This window comes from Populus alba, chromosome 10 (genome assembly GCF_005239225.2).
Source record: "Populus alba chromosome 10, ASM523922v2, whole genome shotgun sequence".
Taxonomy (NCBI): Eukaryota; Viridiplantae; Streptophyta; class Magnoliopsida; order Malpighiales; family Salicaceae; genus Populus; species Populus alba.
The window spans coordinates 8,342,438-8,362,243 of NC_133293.1; the positions used below are offsets into that span (position 1 = coordinate 8,342,438).

The following is a 19,806-nucleotide window of genomic DNA, read 5'->3' on the forward strand; positions in this document are numbered from 1 at the left end:
ATAACTGTGCTCATAAACATCCATGTTAGTATCGTTATAATTACAAAGTGAAATAATTTATTTACTAATAAATTATATAACATGTATTAACAATTAATAAAATAACTAAACGGTGTAGGCCAGTTTAACTATTTATATAAAAAAATAAATCAGACTAATATATTTATTTAATTATTTTATAACTTAACTTGTGTTAGTTGAAGATGAGGTTGGGGGTTTGAAAATATAATAATTTTTTTAATAAAAAAATAAAAGACAGATAGCATGTCATTTTTTATATACAAAGAAAACTAGCCAAGCCTCTGGATGGGGTCTTGTTGTGATAAACACTTGAATTTATTTTTTTTATTTGAGTTTTTTTTTTTTTTTAGATTTTAGATTTTTTAATTTCATTCATTTAACATAAAAAATTTTTATTTGAAATTTTTTTTTTTAATATGAGATTTTTTTTATTATTATTTAGTATTAGGTTCGTGGTAAATTCATTTTTTTTACTTTTTTTAATTTAAATTTAAATTGCTATATCAAATATAACAACAATATCAAAAAATTTCTTATGATCTATATATAAGTTTTTTCACTTTTCAAAAAATCTTGATATAACTCGCAGCAAAAACGTGGGCAATATAATAAACTAGTATTATGCTAAAGATGTTGAAGACTAAAACACTCTTATTATTATTATAATAAAAAAGAAGAAGAAAGAATATGCCGGTCCACTTGATATCAATAATGGGGGTGTTTTAGTTAATAAATTAAAAATTTATATTCAAAATCAAGAGAACGTGATTCCCTTGAGTAAACGACAATTTCATGATATTTTTTAATAAATCAAACACAGTTTTTCTTAAGATGATCGAGGATGTCTTAATACAAACAATCGTTTTTTTTAAAAAACAACAAATATTAAAAAATTATTATTTTTCTTTAGATTATTTTTTTATATTTTAGGATCATTTTGATATGGTGATGTTAAAAATAATTTTAATTTTTTTTAAAAAAATAAATTTTTAAAAAATAACTATTATTATACTCTCCAACAATTCAAATATAAAAGCATGACAGCTTACATATGATGGACCACATCAAATATATAATGCATGGGGTATGTGTTATTTTCCCTTTTCTATTCCATGATTTTAAATTATCATGACTGCGGTCAAATTTAATTTATTTTTTATAATTGAATTGCATAAATAAAAATACTTTATTTACTTTTTATATATATAAAAAAATTAACAATAATAAAGTCACCACTGACGTCATCGCAGCAGCCAGCAATCACCTTCATTTTCATTTCTTTTTAAATTATTTTCATTCAAAACAGTGGTCGTTGTTGTTTCTTATTAAACCACCGTGTCTCAAAGTCAAAACAAATAAAGAATATTAAGAAATAATACAAAAGTATAATCACATATTTGACAAGGAATATTAGATTTTTAAAAGTTTATAAAATTACGCGATTGCACTTAATATATTTTTTGAGTTTTTTAAAAATAAAGTAAAATTAAAGCTAGACGCCATCCTTCATTAGATAAAATTTCTTTGCTTTAAAATAAAGGAATTAGATCTTAATTTATTATATCTTTTCGTTAAAATAAAGTAATTTGATAAAATTTAAGTTAGACGCATTCCTTTAGAATATGGTTATTTTTTAAATAGTTTTTGTGGTTGTGATTTGAAAAAAATAAATTTTAAAAAAATATGATTAGTTGTGGTTAGTTGGATTTAAATAAGTGTTTGGTAAAAATTATGGTTGAAGTTTATGTACAGCAAAAAAAAAAATGTATAAAATATTTTGGTGGTTATGTAGTTGCGGTTGTTTTTCAAAGTTTTTTTTACTTGAAAATACATTAAAATAATATATTTTTATTTTTTAAAAAATTATTTTTGATATCAGCGCATCAAAATGATCTAAAAACATAAAAAAAAAATATTAATTTGAAGCAAAAAAAAAAATAATTAAAAAAAAAAGCTTTTGAAACGCAAAAACAAATATTATTTTACGAAACTCAGTTAAAAAAATATGTAAAAACTGCGTTTCAAATTCAATTTTTTAATGGGTCTCACAGTATAAAACACAGTTTTTACAGTTATCTTACTGTGTTTTTTCACTGTAAATACAAAAACAGTTTCTAAACAAACATAAATCAACAAAAACAATAATAATTTTTTTTAAAAAAAATTGACACACTCGCACAAACTCCTAACACGGATTTTTTACACACAAAAATATGGATAGGTATATTTTCATGCAATCTTCAAAGAATTATATAAGTGTCGTTTGATCCTTAAATTTAGAATATGTGCAATTACATCATTGTTTATACAAAATGAAAAAGGAAAACAAATAAAGTTTGCTATAAAGGAAAACAAATAAAGTTTGCTATTAAGGCCCGAGGCTGAAGTTATAAGAGATTCCGATGAAATCTGAATAATGGTAAAATGAAGTAAAATGTCAGGATTGAAATAAGAGTGTCATTATAGTGTTACTAAATCTAGATTAGTAGACAAATCAACTTGATGCTCGGTCAAAATCAATTTTAATATTAAATTATATAGAAGTTGATCTAGTCAAATAAAAAACCTGTATTTTAATTATTTCTGTCAAAATTTGGGTGAGACATGGTTTTTTTTTTCTTCAAAATAACATCATTCTAACTTTAAAAATTATTTTTTTAAAAAAAATATTGTTTTAAATTAACTCGTATAAATCAAAATTGATTCATCTAACTCTTGATCTGATTGAAAGAATCACTCATAGCCCACCTAACTTTTTGAAAGTGAAGTAAGATGAGACATGACTTGATTTTTTTAAAAGAAAATATTACTTTTAAGCTTTAAAAAATATCATTTTGAATTGACCAGATTAATCAAAATTTATCCACCTAACTTCCTACTTATGACTAGGTTCAAGTAACAGTTATAAATTAGAAGGTATTTGAGAATATGATAATGATTATTTTTTAAAATAATTTTTGTTTAAAAATATATTAAAGTTATATTTTTTATTTTTTAAAAATTAAATTTGATATCGGTACATTAAAATGATATGAAAACATAAAAAAATTAATTTTAAAATAATAAAAAATAATAAAAAAATCCTTTTTTTAAAAAAATACTTTTAAAATATAAAGATAAATAAAATCTAAGTTTTACACCTATGCATGACGAGATGGTATTATAGCTTTTTGTCATTTTATTAAGGTACTGTTTTAAAGGGTTTGACTAGTGAGTGCTTGAAGACACCTGTGCGTGGCGGACCTCGCAATCTCTCATGTTTTTACATATTTCCTTAATCATATCACTGTAAGAAAAAAATCAATTATAATTTTCAATTTATTTATATTTTACATCTTTTTCTTAAATATTTTCTTGTAAATATTTATGATCATGTTTGTTGCTCGTAATATGTTGGCTACTCATTGATTTGAATGTATTTTCGGAAAAACAAAAATTAAATTCCGATAACTTACCATGTGAATTATAATTTGTCACTTTTTTTTATTATTAATATAGATGTTCGGGCTAGCTTGTACGTATCTTAACTAATTCTATGGGCTCTAAAATTAACAATCATGTAAATCTTTAGTAACCTTAAAATTTATGGGATTCAAATTAATGATCTCCAAGAATCAAATTCAGAATCTGACCAGTCGACCTACACCTCTTAGGGTTAAATTTATCACCTTTCTTCTTTCTATATAGATTCACTAGCCTACAAATTAACATTGCACTCTTATTTCTAAATTTAAAAAAAAATCCAATTTTTTCTTCTTAATATAATATTTAATTTGATTTATAATTAAGCTATCATGTGTAATTTATATAATCGTTGATTTTAAATGGGAAATTAGATATATAGGTTCACTGATAAACTAAATGTTACAATTACTTAATCTTTTAATTTAAGGGTAAGATTGAAAAAATGAGTATTACACGATTGATAGGTTTTCTCCTTTATTTAATTACTTTGAAGCAACACAATTAAAAAAACTAAATAGGAAAAAAAACTAATTTTCATTTATCAGCTTAGTAAAGAAAAACATTTAAATTAGATAATAATTTTTCATGTTTGTTTTTGCGTTTCAAAAGTGTTTTTGAAAAAAATTTAAATTTTTTTATTTACTTTAAATTAATATTTTTTTAATGTTTTCAGATTATTTTGATGTGTTAATATTAAAAATAATTTTATTTTAAAAAAATATTTTAATATATTTATAAATAAAATATACTTTAAAAAATAAAATAACGAAACTCCCAAATATTTGTGCTGTGTCTTCATTCTCCTTAAAACAATCCAAGTAGCTGATAATTCACAATAGACAACAATGTAAGAGGGCTTTCAAGTTTAAATACTCAACAATATCTTTTTAAATATTTTTCTTTAAAGAAATACAAGGGAAATACTGAAAAATCAAAATTATTAAAGTACATGGCAATTTTTTTTTCTTTCTATTTTCTCATGCTCAATATAATACTGATCCAATTATATATTTAGTTTGAAAAAAGAAAGTGAGTGCTTGGCCTTTAACCGATACGGCATAAAAAGACTTTTTGTTTTTTTAGGTAATTTTTTACTTAATTCTGTCCGCGTGGAAAGATACAGAGCAGGAAAAAAAAAATCCTCCAGTGGTTACCAAAATTATAACGGAGTCAAAAAAAAAAAAAACTGATTAAATTAAAAAAATAAATAGAAAAAAATTAAAAAAATTGAACTACAAAAAAAAACCGATTAAAATTTAAAAAAAAACGACTGGTTTGGTTTTTGAGTTTTATAAGTTTAAAACAAAAAAAAAAACTGAATTGTACCGAACCTAAACAGAAAAAAACCAAATTAAATCAGAAAAAACTTAGCCAAACAAAAAAAAACTGAACCAAACTGAAAAAATCGAGTCAAACCGGTTTGAACCAGTTTTGTCCAAAAAACCAAACCGAAACCAGCCGGTTTTGAACTTGTTTCGGATTCGATTTAAAAAAAAAATTAATTTGGTTTTTTTTTTTTTAAACCGAACCGAACAAAAAATAATCATCCTTAACCAAAACTATGTAACAAATAGGAAAATCACTTTTTAAACAGACACAAGGAAACTATTAATTGTGAAATTATATTTTTATCCTCTGAAAGAAAAATGAGAAGCCTAGGTTTTGAAGATAATTTAATCTTTTTTAATGGCTCATTGATCTTTAAATAATTATCACAGGTATATACATTATTTCTGTTTTTTAGAAAAATAAAATAACTAATTTATTTTCCATGTTAAAAAAATTATAATTATTGACCAGGGTATTTCTATCTTTTATTTTTTTAGAGTACAGTAAAATATATTTTTTTCCTTTAAGATTGGAAAAAAAAAAACAAGACATTCATCCTCGATAAGGGTTACATTCTTTCACAGAGGGTCTTTTTTTTTTTTTTTTTCTGACTTCGTAGAGGGAATTTAGTCTTTTATATTTAATAATTAATTTTTATATTCAAAATTTTTTTTGACATATGTGAGGTGCCCGTGCTTTTTAAGCGATGCAAGCAATACCTCTTGTCAAATAACCCTTCTTATTTTTAAGTGTTGTTGGAAGCATAACCACATCTTTTTTCTAATAGCATGGCACATAACAGTAATAGATAGATATTTTGTTATTGATGGTTTTTTTTTATTCTCTTCTCTCTCCTTCCTAAAAAAATATATGTAGGACATTTTGTATTTTTATTTCAATTTTGGTTTTTATTGTTTTGATTTTTAATTTTTCTTCTTAACTCTTTTTTAAAAGTTTTGTTTGTTTTCAATTTAGTTTTTTAACAATTTGTCATGTTTATTATTTCCAATTTGATTTTTATTCTGTTGATTTTATTTTTTTAGCCTTTTTATTAAAGTTTTATCAGTTTTCATTTTCATCCTTTAATCAAAGTTTATAGAGTATTATTTTTTTCAATCTAGTCCTCGTTCTTTTGGTTTTTTTTTTGTTAAATTTATTTTTCTTCTCAATTTAACCCTCCAATCAAAAACCTTTTGTTGCCCTCTAATTTATTTTTTATTTTGATTTTCACCCTCATTCTTTTAATTATCATCATTTTTTTAGATCCTTTTGTGCAATTTAAATCCTTCAACGTTTTAAATCTTTATGGTGCCAATATTTTCTCGTTAAATGTTAGCTTTGTGGTTTTTTTCAATTTTTTCTATTGGATTATCTCAATTTCATGACTCGAATCACGAGTTTTACAAGTTAACTAGAGTTGACTTGCTTTTTGTTGTCCAAGTTACATGTTTGTCACCTCAACTTGGGTTGACTTAAGCCTTTATATTGTCCATTTTTTAATCTAGTTTTGTACTTTCAAGGTTTTAATTTCAATTTATTATGATCTTTTTCATAAAAAAAATTTATCCATTTACTATCGTTGTTTTTTTTATCATTTAATTAAATAAAACTAATTTATTAAACTTGGTCAAGCTTGCAACACAAGTTGTTTGTTTTTTTTTAGACAAACTTGTGACACCTGGATTATCACTGCCTTTTTCTTATTTTCTATTGTAGTTTTGGTTTTTATTTTAATTGTTAATTTTTTAATACAAAATTTTTTCAATAATTTTTAAATTTCAATTAATATCCGTCATCTATGATTTTTTTATTTTTTTTATTTGGCTTTTTTTAATAGAGATTTTTTTTAAAAAAACTTATTTTTGTATGTATTTAATTTTTGAAAATATTATTTTTATTCACACACACACAATATATATATATATATATATGTATATTAATTTCTAGATAATATTTTTAATATGCACAACTTTGCAAATATATTTTTTATTCAATTAGTTTCATGTGTGCATCTATTTCTATTATTATTTGATTGGATGAAAAAATAATTTTAATAAACAAATGCAGTAAACACAATTGAATAAATATCTCATGTTGTTGGATCAAATGTCTTGATCCATATCCATTTCTTGATTATTTTAGTTATTGTTGATGACTTTTTTTCTTCATTTATTTAAACTTACAATTCTTTTATGTAAAAAATATATTAAAAAGCATACATGTCAAAACTTTTTAAAAAATAAATATACAAAACGATATAAAACACATATCAAATAGCTAGTTTTTTCCCCCAAACCTCATAGTAAATAGCTTATTCCTTTATTTTTTCATATAAAGTAGATTGCAAGATGCAGATTCAAGTTGCCACTTTATGGGATTGAAAATAATTTTAGTAAAGTACTAGATAGGTAACCGTACTACAACATGGCCTTACCAAAAAATTTTATCATACAAAAGATATCAAAACGATGCAAATATTTTTTTAAAAAATAAATTTATGATTATAGTCATTGACACAAGATAAAAAAACAATGAAAAAAAAGACTAAAATCAAACCTGGTAAACTTATTGAATCCATGACCTGTGATACGATATCGATAACTTTATAGAAAGAAAAGGTGAAAAACCAAAGAATACCAATTATGAACTACCCTTGTGATGATGGATGAAACAAATAAACAATAACCAAAGCTAACTCGATTCAATTTTCATAACTTGTGACATGCTCACGACGCTGAAACATAGGCATAAAAGACAAATTCAAAAAAATAATAATGTAAATTTCCTAGCTAACTAGAATAATTAGAGATGAACTTGAAGAAAAAAAATTGACAAGAAAGAAAAAAAATATAGTAGTGAAAAAGAATAAGAACCAAATTTGACACAAAAAATAAAATCATAAATATTAAATTGAAAAACAATTTTGACTTAGAAAATGATAAGAAAAACTAAAAACAATAATAAAAAAATAAGTATTAAATTTTATATAAAAATAAAATATCAATGGGGATAAAATTATAAAAAAAACTAAATCAATAAAGAATTTAATACCAAAAATTTGCAATTAAAAGAATAAAATCAAGTTTAAATAAAAGTTAAATGCAAAGGGATAAAATAAAAAAATAAAATTAACTTAATAAATAATTTGAGAACAATTATATTATAATAAAAAAAAACTTAATTTGACTCAACAAATAAGTAATTATACTTTTTGTTTATTCTCAAAGGCTAACATGTTTTTTTTTTTTAAAGGGGAGATAGAAAAAAAAAAATCATGTGATTAGAGCTCAATCGGCGGTATTCTAATTGCACGCTCCTCACGAGCATGTGAAACTCTAAGCTATTTTAGCTTTTATTATTAATTTGTGAATAATTTTTTTTTCTTTCTAGGGGTTATTTAACACATATCTTTGAAAATATTGAAACGTTTGTAGGAGTTGTTGCCCCACCTGCACCCCATGTTTCTAACATGATAGGAGAAGTGGACTTCTTATGGTATGCTTGGAATATTGTTAATTATTATTTTTTAAAATGTATTGAAATAAATTTTTTTATTTTTAAAAATTATTTTTAATATCAATATATTAAAATTATTTAAAAACATTAAAAATATTAATTTAAATAAATAAATAAATATTTTTATTTTTTTTAAAAAATACTTTTAAAATTTAAAAACAAAAAATAGTGCATCGGTAAAGTGCGTAAAATTTAAATGAATGAGACTAGACTCTAGATTGGTTTAGATGGATAGATTTAAAGGACAGTATTCTATCCACACACACACACACAACACACACACACACACACACAGACTTGATCTGTCAACAACTTTCTTTTATATTTGGCAATCACGAAACATGACAGAACAACACGATATAATAACATCATTTTCATACTGTCTCGTGTATACAAATATATATATAAAAAATCTTCTATATTTTATATTGTTTTATGCATATACTAATTGTCTATTTAGAAGAATAGTAAATATTATTTTTAATTTTTTTACTGTTTAAAAATATATTAAAATAATATATATTTTTATTTTTTTAAAATTTATTTTTAATATCAATATATTAAAATAATAAGAAACATTAAATTAATTTAAAATTAAAAAAATTAAAAAAATTTTAAAAATATAATTAAATTGCAATTTCAAATATTATCTAAATATCTTGTTTTTATTATTGAGTATCTTTACATCAACAATTAAGTAAGCATGCTTCCCAATTAATTTTTTTTTTTAAAAACGACTATTTTGAGAGTTTTTTTTTTTAAATATAGTATATATTTTTTTAAAATAATATAATTAAAAAAATATTTATAAAAAATAGCAGAGAGTTTACAAGTGCTAGATGCAGTAAGCGTTCAACCCTCTCAAATTCCGGTGCCAGAGTCCAACTACTCCTCTTTTGAAACTTTTTGAGCATGCAAGGTGATTTTCGTCAGCGTAATCCGATCGTTGACGTGTCACCTTTTACAATGACATGTCAGTCACCGTACCTGTCTTAAAATCAGATCTTAACCGTACACGTGTGAACAAAATCAGCCAAAAAAAGAAACAATGAGAAAAGTACAAGCGGCAAAACTTTGTGACCCAAGTGAAGGACAATCTGTACTGTCCTAGAAGCGGTTTTTGTTTGCAGTTTAACCGTATTTTCTGATTTTTAAATTTTTTTTAAGATTATAATATCAAAAATAATTTAAAAAACAACATAAACCTGTATTTTCGTATTTTCTGATTTTTTATTTTTTATCTGAAGTTATTTTTTATTTTAAAATTATTTTAATGTTATAATATTAAAAATAATTTTTTAAAAATAAAAAAAAATAATTTTGAAAACAACATGTCCACACTCCCCCATCACAGCCTAACTTCTCCTTACCATCTTCATTTCATTGCCATGGCAGCTTCTTCAACTTGAAACGCTCCCCGCTCCCTCGCTCAATCTATGAAAAAACACTAACAAAACCATACTTTCTCTAAAAAATGGGTTCTCTACTCCAATTTCAAGACCTCAATCTTGCCCCGTCTCCATCCTCACCCCTAACCACCACCACCACAGCCGCCGCATCCACCAGCTCCAATACCATAGCCACCTTTCTGTCAGCGAAGGAGACAGCCAAAGCTTTGTTAGTCCCAAAAGTCGAACCTAAGCTCGAACCATTTGATGTTGAAACCCCAATCTACCAACAACAACCACCACAAGACCCCAGCAACAGCACCCGGGATCTTTTCTTTACCAGTTCCACCCCGAATTACTTCTCTAATTCCCAATTAATCCCTCCTCTCTCCCAGTCCACATCCTCCGAGGACGACAATGCCAATAATCTTTACTCTGAATACAACCGAATCTCCGAACTCTTTCGCACAGCTTTTGCGAAACGCTTGCAAGATCAATACGGAGACATTTCCGTCGTTTCGGACCCAGATTCCCGCGCTATCGTCCCTTTTAATGAAGATGATAATAATAACAGTGTTCTCTCCACCGTCGTGGTCTCCCGGCGTCCGAAGTATCCGCAGCGGTCTTCTGAGCTCGTGCGTGTCACCGACCTGGGAATCGAGGACCAGAGGTATTTTCGTGACTTGGTCCGCCGGACACGAATGGTCTACGACTCTCTTCGGATTTTGTCTATCTTGGAGGAGGAGAAGCGAAGGGGAGAACGCCTAGGACGCCGCGCACGTGGAGATCTCCGTGCTGCCTCTGCGATGAGGGATTGTGGGCTCTGGCTCAATCGGGATAAGCGGATTGTGGGGCCCATTCCCGGTGTTCAAATTGGGGATGTTTTCTTTTTTAGAATGGAACTCTGTGTTATGGGATTGCACGGACAAGCTCAGGCTGGGATTGATTATCTTCCAGCGAGCCAGAGCTCGAACAGGGAGCCTATTGCTACTAGCATTATCGTTTCAGGTGGTTATGAGGACGACGAGGATGCTGGAGATGTGATTATTTATACCGGACATGGTGGGCAGGACAAGTTGAACAGGCAATGCGAGCACCAGAAGCTTGAAGGAGGGAATTTGGCGTTGGAGAGGAGTATGCGTCATGGGATTGAGGTAAGAGTGATTAGAGGGATTAAACATGAAGGCAGTGTTAGTAGCAAGGTTTATGTTTATGATGGGTTGTATAAGATTCTTGATTACTGGTTTGATGTTGGGAAATCAGGGTTTGGTGTTTACAAGTATAGGCTTCTGAGGATAGATGGCCAACCAGAAATGGGTAGTTCAATCTTGAAGTTTGCGGAGAGTTTGAGGACTAAGCCATTGACTGTGAGGCCTAGAGGGTATTTGAGTCTTGATATTTCGAATAAGAAGGAGAATATGCCTGTTTTTTTGTTCAATGATATTGACAATGATCATGATCCTTTGTGCTATCAGTATCTTGAACGTACTGTGTTTCCAGTCTTCGTGCTCACTAATGGAAGTAATGGAACTGGATGTGATTGTGTTTCGGGATGCAGTGATGGCTGTTTTTGTGCGATGAAGAATGGTGGTGAGTTGGCTTATGATGAGAATGGTTTTTTGTTGAGGGGGAAGCCGGTTGTATTTGAATGTGGGGTTTCGTGCAGGTGTCCACCAACCTGTAGGAATAGGGTGACACAAAGGGGGTTGAGAAATAGATTGGAAGTGTTTAGGTCGAGGGAAACAGGATGGGGAGTTAGGTCATTGGACGTGATCCATGCTGGTGCTTTTATATGCGAGTATGCAGGGGTTGTCCTCACTAGAGAGCAATCCCAGATTTTCACTATGAATGGCGGTGGTTTGGTTTATCCAGACAGGTTTTCTGCTAAATGGGCAGAATGGGGGGATTTATCTCAGATCTATCCAAATTACACCCGTCCATCATATCCTGAGCTTCCACCACTGGATTTTGCAATGGATGTGTCAAAAATGAGGAATGTTGCCTGTTATATGAGCCATAGTTCAGCTCCAAACGTGCTGGTGCAATTTGTGCTGTACGATCACAATAATTTGATGTTCCCTCACATCATGCTTTTTGCAATGGAGAATATCCCACCTTTGAGGGAGCTAAGCCTTGATTACGGTGTGGCTGATGACTGGACAGCAAAGCTTGCTATTTGCAACTAACTGATTAAGCTTAAAGAGGATGTGCAACTTTTTTCTGTGGTGTGGCACTGTGTTCTGAGGACATGATGTGCTAAGGTAAACTTAACTATCTCTGTGTGCAGCTTGACATCTAGCCTGGACACATAATAGTGCATCTTACTCTGTTTGTGCATTGTTATAATAGGATATGTTTTTGTAGTTCTGGTAGTTTGCAGTAGTAACTGTGTCTCCTGTTGGGTTATTATTATTATCATTTTATATTCAAACGAGTTATTGTGTTTTATTGTGCATGGGGATTCCTTTCCTTACCTGGTTGTGTTCTCGTGGAGCTTTTATTATTTATTTTTGTGTCTAGTTCCTGCAGTCAGAACAAGTCAAATTCTGTTCTATTCTTTCCTATCTTTTACTTATTAAGTTGTGATTAAATTAGTATCTCATTACTGCTATAAGTCATAATACTGGCTGTCCTATTGTAAGGGTAAATCTTTTATGATGTTTGTTTTAGGATGTCTTTACCTTAGCTATTCTGGTTTCTTGGAACAGAACATTATTTCTTTTTCCCTTAATGTGATATTTCCTGCAAAGCTGAGCTACAAACTACATTTTCTATGTTCGGAGTAGTCTGCAGCATGGTCTCTGAATTCTAATTTTGCCAATTAGGTTTCTGAGTTTTAGAGTTTACGTTCACTGTGGTGCTTTCATGCATGTCCATTAGAACCAATTTAACAGTGTCATGCCACTTAAAAGTTTATAGATGATGCTTTTGCCATCCATGTTAACAGTTTGATTTTGATTTGTCCTGTGTTTCTTAATTGTTTTCAAGACATGCTGTTAACCCTCCTTTTCTTTTTGATATTGTCTTTCTTTGTAAATAATCTGTTTTTCTCTGAAATAGATATGATCAAGAAAACATCGATGCCTTTTTAAATTTGTGACTCCACTCAACTGCTAGATGCTAATCCCCCATATTTGCCATTAAGATTCTTGATATGCTCGGGCTGAAAGTTTATTCAATAAGAAGAGTCTCGGCTACATGCAAATTTATGAAACTTCCTCTGAGCCATCATTTCAGCATGCTTCCTTGATTTTATGACTGGGTTGATTGTTAAATAAAACCTTACCATCCCAAATGTACTAATGGCTGCACATGGGAATTTGCCATTTGTAGGGCTGATAACAATTGGACAAAATTGGACTGGAAGCACTTGATTGCTGTCCATGAGAAGTTGGAGCCTTGAAGGGCTATGTAAATAAAGGAAATTAAATGTTTGTGGCCTTCTCTAAATTAACTATAGATATCATTCAGTTTTTCCAAGTCTATCATTTTTTAGGATATCCCCGTTTCCTCGTAAGCATCTCCTTGTGAAATCGATCAATGTTTAAACATCCATTCATGCATTGAGGCTCATTTAATTTTTTGGCTTTCCTTATTGTCCTTGAAAATAGATTTATTAGTACATGATAGTTATTACTGCTTTGTAGGATGTAATATTTTTGTTAAAATCTTTATGAAACCATTACTTTAGTTTCTTATGAAGATTGAATAAGGTTTCTAAGCTAGCATTTGGTTTACCATCTCGGGAATAAAGAGATGGAGACATTGGTGTATTTCTGTTTTGAAAGTAAAAAAATTCATTTTAAAATTGTCCCGAGACAAATTTATTTTGTCTTTGTCTCTTCAACGAAGCAAGTTTCTGTCTCTTTTGTAGTTGTCCCTCCTGTCCTGGGATATTTATCAAATGCAACCTAATCAACATCCTTTTTTGTTTCTTTCTGTTTAGTTATCTCTACACAACATAAAGATTTTATGGTTACAATAGTTTGCCCGCAAAACCACAACTAAATAATGTGGAAAAAAGAAAATGATTGGCAAATACCAAAAAATAAAATTTTGAAAAGATAGAATTAAATAAGACAACCGTTCAGTTACGCATCTAAAGCAAGAGAAGGCAATAAACTTAAAACTAAATTGTTGTAAGGCTCAAGATGAAGTCTTGTAGAAGAAATTGTGCGCTTAACTCCATTAAATGAACACTCAAATATTTGTACAATGAATTAGATTTCATGTGATAGTGTCATTGTATAGTTATTGATTTATTTATAAAATTGTTACTGAGAATTTCTAAAACTAATGCATTAGTGATGTTAGTGATCTAAATTTTCCTGATAATGGATAAGTGCTCCTACTAATTGTTTCACTAACTTCCATGAACACATCAGTAATCTCTTTCATTTATTAGTGTTTCCTCCTTGTCTTCCGTATTTAATCTCTTAAATAAGTTGGTGACTGATGCTGGGAGCTATTATTCACAGAGACAGAATTTTTGGGTCAGGAGGGGGGGTTCTCAAACAGTGATTTCTATACATAATTACCTTTATTCATGAATGTATGGGGCAATTGGTGGGGGTTCATCTCTTGAAGACATTTTGAGATATTCCCCCCAAACTCTTTAATTTAATAATACTTTTCTCAAGAAAGTTTTCATTAGAAAGGGGAGGGGGTAGATTGGTAATCAAGTCATTTCATTCAAGTGCATCAATATCTGAACTTTTATGAGTGTTTATCAGAGCAGTATAAACGCTGGCTGGCCACCCTGCTTAACAGTCTCAACAGTGAGTGTTTGCAATTGTAAGTGTACATGTATAATAATTTCTAATGGAGATTCTATCTAATCACCTCAAAAAGAGGAGCAACTGACTTTCCAGATAGTGTTGTTTGTGAATGTAATATCGAACCTTAGGCTGCACAATGGGTTGGTGGTCCCAGTCATCAAAATACCGATGTAATCTGGGACTTCATCCATTGGATGTTCCTTAGGGCTGAAAATGGTCTGCTTCTGAAGTTCTTAGTGACTTACATGGTATATATTACAGCTGTGATGTCATGTTCATGCAACACAATTGTATAGCATGCTCGGAAATGTGAGTATCAATTTCTTGTTCATGCCAACTTTGTGCAACATGATTTAATTCTTCGCAGCTTTCTTCTTGTTCTCTTCTGTTATTTTATTTTATTTGTTCCATAGAAAAAGAAATGCATGTTCTCATGTTCATCACCTTTCGCAGGTGGGAGTTGGAAAATGGATCCTCCCCGGTTTTGAGCAAGGTGGCTGCTATCTTTTTACCTTGAGAGTTGATGCTACAGAGTCCTCTTAGAAAGGGAGCATTCACCTATCATCTGCACTACAAGGCCTTCTCTGCCTCCCCACCCTTGATTTCATACTTCTGGTTTCACAGGTGATTAAAAAGGTGAAACAAAATGCTGGAACTGATAAGTTCTCAGCAAATATGTGGATGCTGCTGTTACTGGCATTTTGACTTTGTAGTTCACTGAATCTCGAGGATGAAGTCTTGTACGCTAATTCCTTTAGTCAATTTAACTAGGGTTTTCTGTAAGCTTACTACTTGTATGCATGACTGGATGAACTTTTTGTAACTTGTATATACAAAGTTCAAATTGTATAAGCTTGTATAGAAAATCTCAGTGCATCAAAGATAGCCAATCATTTTATTTTCAATATCTTAGATTGCATTTCTTCTTGAAATTAGGAGTTTGATTGAGTGATGATTGGTGGCTAAGATATTTCATCATGTTACGTGCTTGGTTGGCATGCCCCAGACGCGTGACAACTTCCCTCAGGCGAAGAGTGTACTGTTGTTCTGGGGTGATGAATTGGTTGAAAATCGCACTGGCACAGCTGCATGGGGTAGGTTCATATGTGCACATCTGTCACCATGCGGTAGGTTTATTAGGTTAATCAGAAAGCTGGCAAGTATCCCATCTCATAGGTGGACACAGACACTACAAATATGGTTGGTGAGAAACCTCTCAAAATTCCAATAATTGTAACACTACCTGCCTCCAGTTTTAAGTTGTTCTTGGGCGGGTTAAATCTTCTTTAAGGAATAAAAGTTTTAAACAAGTAGAAGAGCATGACCATGCAGTTATAAGCATGTTTAGGATGCAATTTCTTTGATGATGTTCAGCTCTTGCCACTTGGTATCCCCATCACTAAAACATTGCTATTCGATGGTAACAGGTACCATTGGCGAAGCAACTAACTTTGCCATCACAGAAGTGCACACTGCCGAAGACACTTCCCCTGAAATTGGTGTAACATTCAGTTTTCTTTATGTACATTTATGCAATCTTGAGGTGAGTTCATAGTAGTGCCAATCGATGCTTAACATAACAAATCCCCTTAATCACACATTTCGTAAAGGGCATCAAGCTTGGGAGGTTATTGTTCCATTTTTTTCCAAAGCCCACTGTCTTGCTCGTTCCATCTTTCGTTTACGCCATTCATCTAAAGCTGAGTCAATATTTAACATGTTAGTAGGATCATCAGCATGATAGTATAATCAACAACACACCTCCTTAAGAACATAAAGTTCTGAAAGCGTAAATGTTTTGAGGCACCATATAAACAAATGCATTAACTTTCGATAGCCACATAAATTATGAATCCAGAGACATAAATAGTGTCCAAGACGTAAAATTACAGAACGCAACTAATCATTTTGAATGAATGCGTTTAGGGAGAGGCAATCTTAATGTATTTAACATGTCAATTGACCAACCATAACCAATGATACTGGGATAGTTTGATATTTTTTAGCCAGAAAGTTTATTGTTTATTCGATGCAGCAAAGTAACCATTACCATCTCACAGATATAAAGCTTTTCTGTATGGACCACTAAAAATGGCTGCACAAAACACAGCTGAAAGATAGAAAATACAGGAAGCAATTACCTTTCAAACTGGAAGCATTATTAAGCGAACGGAAATCCTGTAACCTTTTAGAAAGATCAGCGGCAGCAGTCTGCTTGATATCTTTCTGTTGGACTGTTTCAGGTCCTGCATGTACTTCTTGCTCAATTTCTTTCACCTGCAAACACGGAAGGAACCAACTTCTATAAATAACTTGTTCCAATCCATGAGTTCGCACAATTTCCTTCCTCATTCTTGTTTTGATACAAGGTAACATGTAAGAGAGAGAGAGAGAGGGATTCCATTTTTTATGGGAAATAAGTGCATGCCAAATTTCAGGCACATAATCTAATAGTCAAAACGGAAGTGAGAAAACAAAAGCACAGGCAAAGCTTCATTTCCAGAAAGTTTTTCATGTTGTTCTGTGGGATTTTAATCAAGCATATAACAAGCATGTTAAGATTTAAAGCAAACACCATACTCTTTTTATAAGCTTCCAAGGTTGCGTGGCAAGGCGCATCTCTTCAGACTCCTTGATGTAGCTGAGCTTAACTGCATTTTGAATTGTTAGGCATTAAAACACAGTTAAGAGTTTCCATTGCTCCTGAAATGATTTAGAAACACAGTAAAGAAATAAATAGAACTCGGTGGCAATCAAGAAATACCACCGTCAAGTTCAGAAAGTGTCATTCAAAAATCAGCAACCTTCAAGAGTCATGCATGGCCTTGACAATACTGATACCAAGCTTAATACCAGATGCTTTTTGATTCATGTTCAAGAACTGTGAATTTAAATTAGTACATCTTTAAGCTGTGTGGACGTGATTTAATGTTAATTAAATGCCTTAAATATAGCAAAGCATTGACAATCACCAAACTAGCACTGAAGGGTTTGTTTCCAATCTTAAAACAACATACAACTAAAAAATGTTGAAAGCATGCTGCCATAGTCTTGTTTAAATTGCAATTCAGACTCTAGTCATTTACATTACAGAAGTCTCAGGCAAAAAAGATAAAAAAAATTGTGAAGAAAATTGTTTTAGATTCATAAGAACTAGAAGAAGACAAGAAAAGTTATAGATCTAGAAGAAGCCAGGAACGAGTGATAAAATGTGGTAGAAAGATTTAGGTTAATTTTACATTATTAAGTCTAGAGATCATGATTTTCTGAAACATTCTGCACATGCACCACTGTCTGATTGAAATAAGGTCACCAATATAGGTACAATTAAAAGAATATTTTGTTGATTAGTTCCAAGTGATAGCCAATACAGAAATAGGATATAATGGCAAAATTACTGGAAACATTCAGATCTCTGGGATTGTGGGGAGAAAACCTTTAAGTTACAAAAATAAATTATTGAGATACAATAGTTCTGATCCTTCAAGATAAAAAAGAGGGAAAAGAAACATAAAAGAGACCTAGAGTGAGTTGGATGATCGAAAACAACATTTCAAGAGGTGGGACTTAAAGTCAGTTTCAATTTTTCCAATATCCATGTCCTATTGGAGTAAAATATTGTATTTGACAATGAAACTACATGCAGTGGTTTTTCTTGAGTTCAAACCAGCTATAACATCCACATAGCATTACAGAAAGAGAGTAATCATGGTGTTGTTTTGTGATGACGCACCTCTTCAGTTTTTTTTTTTATTATTATTATTGTTTTTTACATATAAACAATAAAGTTTCCCTGTTACAGGGCTTCCTGGGGGTCAGTTAACTGAAGAAATATGAAGCACAAGCAGTATCTGAGAGGTGAAAAAGGGTGAAATTTCAGATAATAGCAGTCTATGTAACTCTGCAACAATTCATCTATCACACTTCCCCCTCTCAGAATGGTGAAAAGTTGACAACTAACATACATACACCATCAACCGAAGCAAATCCAATTAAATACAACACAACGCCATAGTAGAGTCTGATTGATCAAAATACTATTATTACCTCATAATGCACTTAGACAACATCCTTAGGGTCAAGTCTCATCTAAAATGAGCAACTGCACGTTACACCCTTTTATCCAATACAGACTCCAAAAATTAGAAAAAATCCTGAGGGCCAATTCTCCACTAAAATGAGCATTGAACTGCTTGTAACACCCTCTTATCTAAAACAGATTCGAAAAATTGTCTTTATGATAATTATCCTTAGACAGATTAAGCTAAAAGGAATCTAACCAAAAAGAGGAAGCAAAATTACTCGAGGCAATAAATCCCATTCCTAGTAAGGTGCAATCTTTTGAAAAGTGTTGGAACCCTAGGGTGCATTTAAATGGGAAGGTTTTACCCTACATCCAAACTTCTTCATATCTAAGGCTTTTAAAGGAGCAGACCGGTTCTGGCTATGACTCATACATATGCACGAGGCTCAAATGTTAGTCTGAAGTGTCGCTTCAACTTGATGTCAAGAGCAGATATCAAGCTTCACTCGCAAGGTGCAAATTGAGATATTAATAGAACAAGTCTTCATAAACATCAAAGGATGAGTCCTGTCCCAGTGAAACAAGAGGGGATAAAACATTCTTATACTTGAAAGATTTCCCATTCATTTGGAAAGTCCTTGATCATAAAATCCCAGACTCCACCCATGCTCTTAACAAGCAACAGAGAAGCGATACAAACAAATGACTCTTTTTATTTGGGCTAAAAATCACAAAACCAACAAAATAGAGCAAAGTGATAAAATCCGCCTAGCCGATAACTTTTTATTCAATTCAAACATATACCCATTATTATTCCAAAGGTTTATTAAAATTTTAAGAGAGAGAGAGATGCATGCCTGAATTGGAGTGGTCAGGTGAGAGCTTGCTGTTGCGGGAAGAGGGAGAAGAGAGAAAGCCCTGAAGCAAGAAAAGGGCTGTGATTGTATTCAGCAACGTCATGAATATTGTAGCGTTCTTGAAGGAAAGTCTCACTCTCCATGACTGCAGTGTCTCCATTTTCTTCTTCTTCTTCTAGACAATCTTCTTGTTTTGTTTTGAGTGATGAGAATGATCGATAGCTGATGTTCCTGTTTTTAATAAAGGAAAGAAGCAGGGCTTCTTCTTTCCTTTTTCTTCTTGTTCGGACAAGACAGGACATCTAACCTCAACGGAAATGTTGCTCCTCTTTGGGACCCACTTTGAACTCTATTACTAATAACCATCCCTCCGATTAAAAACATTTCAATTAAGCCCCTCTATTACTAATTGTATCAGCCTGACCCTT

General features: G+C 30.8%; 2 protein-coding genes across 4 annotated transcripts; one reads left to right on the forward strand and one right to left on the reverse strand.

The window, feature by feature from the left end:
* Window positions 1-9,665: 9,665 nt before the first annotated feature.
* On the forward strand, window positions 9,666-16,058 carry LOC118048781 (histone-lysine N-methyltransferase family member SUVH9). 3 transcript variants are annotated; one of them, XM_073411905.1, is made up of 3 exons: window positions 9,666-11,980; window positions 14,951-15,121; window positions 15,925-16,058. In XM_073411905.1, exon 1 carries the CDS (start codon window positions 9,806-9,808, stop codon window positions 11,903-11,905), a length of 2,100 nt encoding a protein of 699 aa, XP_073268006.1. In that variant the 5' UTR covers window positions 9,666-9,805; the 3' UTR covers window positions 11,906-11,980; window positions 14,951-15,121; window positions 15,925-16,058. The 3 variants fall into 3 exon arrangements, with proteins under 3 accessions (XP_073268006.1, XP_034914474.1, XP_034914473.1); XM_035058583.2 differs by lacking the exon at window positions 15,925-16,058 and adding an exon at window positions 13,053-13,150 and having other exon boundaries at window positions 14,951-15,402; XM_035058582.2 differs by lacking the exon at window positions 15,925-16,058 and having other exon boundaries at window positions 14,951-15,402.
* On the reverse strand, window positions 15,699-19,667 carry LOC118048783 (uncharacterized). The gene is made up of 4 exons (XM_035058584.2): window positions 19,379-19,667; window positions 17,078-17,148; window positions 16,639-16,774; window positions 15,699-16,197 (listed from the first exon to the last, which is right to left on the reverse strand). Exons 1-4 carry the CDS (start codon window positions 19,536-19,538, stop codon window positions 16,112-16,114), a joined length of 453 nt encoding a protein of 150 aa, XP_034914475.1. The 5' UTR covers window positions 19,539-19,667; the 3' UTR covers window positions 15,699-16,111.
* Between the last annotated feature and the right edge of the window lie 139 nt (window positions 19,668-19,806).